At 46.7% G+C, this 5,096-nt stretch overlaps 2 protein-coding genes across 2 annotated transcripts; both read left to right on the forward strand.

Annotated features, from left to right (window-relative positions):
* Window positions 1-473: 473 nt before the first annotated feature.
* On the forward strand, window positions 474-2,016 carry LOC149031696 (uncharacterized). The gene is made up of 3 exons (XM_089175102.1): window positions 474-579; window positions 630-1,875; window positions 1,947-2,016. The coding sequence occupies exons 1-3, from the start codon at window positions 474-476 to the stop codon at window positions 2,014-2,016; spliced, it is 1,422 nt and encodes a 473-aa protein (XP_089031228.1).
* On the forward strand, window positions 1,864-2,923 carry LOC149031697 (uncharacterized). Its single transcript, XM_089175104.1, has 2 exons — window positions 1,864-2,142; window positions 2,279-2,923. The coding sequence occupies exons 1-2, from the start codon at window positions 2,122-2,124 to the stop codon at window positions 2,921-2,923; spliced, it is 666 nt and encodes a 221-aa protein (XP_089031230.1). The 5' UTR covers window positions 1,864-2,121.
* The last annotated feature ends 2,173 nt before the right edge of the window (window positions 2,924-5,096 follow it).

Consider the following 5,096-nt stretch of genomic DNA (forward strand, 5'->3'; position numbering starts at 1 on the left):
ACATCTCTTGCATCTACAGATGAATTCCCGACACTCAGCCAGCTCACCGAATTTCTGGTCGCTCGTGCCCGCACATTGGAGACTATAGAATCCTCATCCACGCCTGCTCAACCAAATGTGCCAAAAGGGGCTAAGACTACTCGGACAAGCTCCCATCAGGCCTCTCAGCAACCCTCAGTCAGCTCATCAAGGCCTGTTACTCATCAGACTTCTCGTCCTGCTCAGTCACGAGCTGCATATCCATGTGACTGTTGTGGGCAAGACCACTACATCGCAGTCTGCCCAAGGATGCGAAGCTATTCGGTCAACCAACGGGTACGGTTGATCGAGAGACAGGAGTCTGTGTTGCAATTGCCTAGGCAGGCACAATTTAAGGAGGTGCAATAGCCGAATGCATTGCAAATCATGCAACAACTACCATCATACCCTGTTGCATGGTGCAGACCTCTCAATCGTTTTCGAACCATCTGGAGATGACTATCAGACCGCTCAGGAGGTGTCTAGCACATCCGCTCCTTTATCCAAGTCCTCTCAAGCATGAAGCTCAGAGCAGCTCTTTGAGAGTTGCGATCATCTCACGTCTAACTCAGCCCATCTTAGTCATCTCACATTGCTGGCCACGGCAACAGCAATAGTCGTCTCAGCCGCTTCAGCAACTCAAGTTCGTCTGCTCATCGACCCTGGATCAGAAATCTCATTCATCTCAGAAAATCTCACCCAGCAGCTCAAGTTACAACGTAGGCACTCAAGGCTGGACGTTTATGGTGTCGGTGGAACACGGACGTCTCAAACAAGAGGAATTGTCACGCTCAACCTTCAATCAAGGTATAGACCACTCACGGTGACAATTTCAGCTCACGTGTTAAAAACAGTTACCACCATCCTGCCGGCCATAAAGACTCAACAGGAACCCGAATTGCCACACCTGAAGGGTTTACCTCTAGCTGATCCAGAATTTCTCGTTCCAAGGGCAGTAGATGTCATAATCGGAGCAGACTTCTACGGCCAACTCATTAGGCCTAATATCATTAGGTACTCAGAAGGAACTCCCATTGCTCAATTATCAATCTTTGGGTGGTTGGTCATAGGCCCAATTCAGGCACCGGTCACGCTTGCAAGGACAACTCATCTCGGCAGCTCTCAGGTATCAAACTCGTCCTTGCGAGAGTTGTTGACACGGTTCTGGGTCCAAGAAGAATCTCCATCATCGGACAACTCATCGCTTACTCCTGAGGAGCAAGAGTGTGAGCTCCACTTCAGGACCACTCACTCAAGGGACTCAACAGGGCGTTACATTGTCAGGATGCCTCTCAAATCGCCCCCAACAGTCCTGGGAGATTCTTATCAGACAGCTCATCGATCGCTCCAACGAATTCTCAGGCGACTTGGCAGAGACGCTCAGTACGACCGATTGTACACTCAGTTCATGCAAGAGTATGAACAATCTCAGCACATGCTCAAGCTCGATGACATCTCAGTTGGTAGAAGGCCACATTACTATTTGCCTCATCATGGGGTACTTAAGCCAGACAGCTTCACCACGAAGCTCAGGGTTGTTTTCAACGGTTCAAGTGCCAGCTCCACTGGTCACTCGCTCAATGATATCATGCACGCTGGTCCTAATCTGATGCTCAACATCTTTGACTTGCTCATTTGGATACGTCAACTCAAGTATCTCTTTGCGACTGACATCACTAAGATGTACCGGCAAATCAAGATACATCCAGATGACCAGGATCTGCAACGCATCGTGTGGGTGAATGAACAGCAGGAGGAATCTCATTTTCAGCTCACTACAGTCACGTATGGAACCAAAGCAGCACCGTTCCTGGCTGTACGAACGCTCCTCCAGCTTGCTGAAGACGAAGGCTCTCAGTATCCTCTTGCTGTCAAACCGATCACTCATGGGCGTTATGTTGACGACATCTTCGGAGGATCCGACACAGTGGAACAGCTCGTGGAGACTGCTCAACAACTCATACGGCTCTGCCATGCGGGCGGATTCCCGCTGGCTAAGTGGCACTCTACTTCTCAGGAACTGTTGAGAGAGGTCTCGTCTGAGCTTGGCGAGACCTCAGGCATCTCATTCAACGACTGCGATACCAAAATCCTTGGTATTCGATGGTCACCTCAACAGGACAGGTTTGACTTCTCAACAATCTCAGCTTCTCCCTCCAAACGATACTCAAAACGTCTTGTCCTCTCAGAAGTAGCACAAATTTTTGATCCATTAGGCTTCGCATCTCCAGTCATAATTAAGACTAAGATCTTTCTTCAGGCTCTCTGGTTGCATAATCTCGACTGGGACGAACCACTCTCGGAACAGCTCATCTCACAATGGCTCAGCATCAGACAAGATCTCATTAGCCTCGCCAGGCTCTCTATCCCACGTTGGTTCAACACTCTCTCTAATTCAGCTGTTGAACTACATGGCTTCTCTGATGCATCGCAATTCGCAATGGCAGCCGTTGTGTATCTCATTGTTAACTCGTCGTCCACTGGCGCCAAGGTCTCTCTTATTTGCTCAAAAACGAAGGTCTCACCGCTCAAGCGGCTAACCATCCCGAGGTTAGAACTTTCAGCAGCGCTGCTACTCTCAACGCTCATGAATCATGTTTGCGCTACTCTAAACATGATCATAAATAAGACAACCTTGTGGACGGACTCTCAGGTAGCTCTCACATGGATCAAAGCCCATCCATCAAGATGGAAAGATTACGTACGCAACCGCGTGATCAAAATTCAGGAACTCTCAAGGAACGCTCATTGGAGGTATGTGCCTGGCACATCAAACCCAGCTGACTGTGCATCGCGTGGGATAACCACAGATCAGCTGGAAAAAGCACTCTCTATGGTGTACGGGACCACCATGGCTCACTCAATCAGTGGCATCATGGCCAGCTCAGATCGATACAACTCCTGATGACTCATGTGCAGAAGAAGCTCGTTCTCGTGTTGCACATCACGCGGTACGATCTTCTCCGAGTTATCATTGGGATCTCATTCATCGATACTCATCGCTCAACAGGTTGCTTCGAGTTACAGCTCTCTGCAATAGATTTCTCAAGAGGCTCTCAGGAGAGCTTGACTCGACACCAGCAGCCTGTATCTCAGCCAAAAGCATGGAAGACTCACGACTCTTTTGGGTCAAGGCCACTCAATCGGCGTACTACTCAGAAGAAATCTCAGTGCTCTCAAGACAATCTTAGCTGCCAAGCTCGTAAAATCAGTCGACTCTGGCACTCATCAGACAACTCTATTGGATCATCGGAGGAAGAGCCCCAGTGAAGTCATATGTTCTCAGGCGTGTGGTATGTGCTCGTTACAGGGGGATCCGTGCTCAGCAGTTGATGGGCCAACTACCTCTGGCGCGCGAGTCACTCCATCACGCCCGTTCTCTCACACAGGCATTGGCTAAGCTGGACCGCTCACGCTCAAGACCACTCGAATTACTCAGCGATGATCCAGAAGACATCTCAGTGCTCACACCAGGGCACTTTTTCATCGGAACGGCACTCAATGCTGTTCCTGAGGGCTCACTCTTGGATATCTCAGCAAGTCGGCTCTTCAGATGGCAGTTCATCCAGCAACGAGTTCAACATTTCTGGCGCATGTGGTCAACTCAGTATTTACAAAAACTACCAGCCATCTCAAAGTGGCATCACGCTCACAACCAGATTAAGGTAGGTTCTCTCGTTCTCCTTACTGATGAGCGTTTGCCTCCAGGAAAATGGCCCATGGCTAGGGTGCTCAAATTGCTGCCAGGGGAGGATGGACTCACCAGGGTGGTATCGCTGAAGACGGCTACCACAACACTCACCAGGCCGATTACCAAGCTCGCAGTCCTCCCAGTGGTCGCTCAGAAGGCAGCATAACTCATCATCAACTTCGTTGCTGATGGCGGGCGGAAATGTTTGGGAATTAATTTGCCCAATCAGAACTCGCTACAGTTGTCGCTAAATGCAGACTCGCCATAACTCATCTCGGCGGTGAAGAAGCGCCGTGACGCCGGCTTCTCGTCAGTCTTCTCTTTGTCATCTCATATACAACACGCGTCTTCTCATATTTAGTTCAAGGCGACTCGTTCCATTCATACGTGTTTTCTCGGCTTTGTCTACGTCTTCTCACAAAGTCACAGGTTCGGTGGGATTAATATAATCTGCATCGTTCGATTCATAAGTGATTAATATAATCACGCCGTCTCAAGTCCACTCAGTATAACATTATCAGTGAAAGTTCGGAACGTAGTCCGCTCAACGGCCACTCAGTTCAAATCTCAACCGACACGCGGTGTACTCGTACGCATTTTTAATAAATCTGACCACTCACTGCAATTGCTCGGCGTTCTACTCATTTAAACCTACTCAATTCCTCAACAGATATACAATCTTGTTTTTATTTTTTTTTCAAAAATCGTCGTGTTGATGTCATGCAGAAATAACAGTAATTTTTATAATTCTGAGGTTCACTTCAAAGCATTAACATCGCAAACGGCATAGATTTGTGACTTTCTTCAAACTAATTTCTCAACGTTTTTGAATAACTGTTACAGCAAATTTTTGGTAACCAACTTTTATCCCTCTCATCGATAGAGAATCTAAAATAATGTTGAAAAGCTTTTTTAACAATATCTGTTGTTCAGTACCACAAATCATAGGTAGAAGATAAACTTTATATTTGTTATTTTTTATAATATTCAATTTCGGTGAAACAGATCCTGCAATAAGCCTATGAAATAAAATATCATGAAATACAAAAGGCAGCAGATATAAGGTACTGTTTACCTAAAATATTAAGAAATTCCAAAAGACCATAAATTCCCAAGCTATCTCTAATGATCAAAGAAACATATGGTGCGAAAAAAACACTTTAAACCGTGTCGGGCCCTTAAAAGGCTTCTGATTCATATCTAAGCACGTACGATATCATAAAAAGAAATAACATTCCAATATTCTAGATCACGTCTCTTTTTGCATTGTTTTCCTTTCCCCAAAAACACAAAATTTTCCTTCCGGAGATCCTGGTAGGTGGACCCTCCTACTATTGGTTAATAAATTGCATTCAGCCCATTTCCTCTCCAAAGGGGTGTAACTAAT

The sequence above is a fragment of the Polistes dominula genome, unplaced genomic scaffold (genome assembly GCF_049000335.1).
Source record: "Polistes dominula isolate Pdom_NZ unplaced genomic scaffold, Pdom_raw_medaka contig_327, whole genome shotgun sequence".
NCBI lineage: Eukaryota > Metazoa > Arthropoda > Insecta > Hymenoptera > Vespidae > Polistes > Polistes dominula.

Bases quoted from the DNA above. Each gene is read 5' to 3' on its own strand.
- LOC149031696 (XM_089175102.1), top strand. From the start codon at position 474: ATGACTATCAGACCGCTCAGGAGGTGTCTAGCACATCCGCTCCTTTAT. The intron at 580-629 runs GTCTAACTCAGC...CCACGGCAACAG, and splicing joins GAGAGTTGCGATCATCTCAC to CAATAGTCGTCTCAGCCGCT. The intron at 1,876-1,946 runs GTATCCTCTTGC...GATCCGACACAG, and splicing joins GCTGAAGACGAAGGCTCTCA to TGGAACAGCTCGTGGAGACT.
- LOC149031697 (XM_089175104.1), top strand. From the start codon at position 2,122: ATGGTCACCTCAACAGGACAG. The intron at 2,143-2,278 runs GTTTGACTTCTC...ATCTTTCTTCAG, and splicing joins TGGTCACCTCAACAGGACAG to GCTCTCTGGTTGCATAATCT.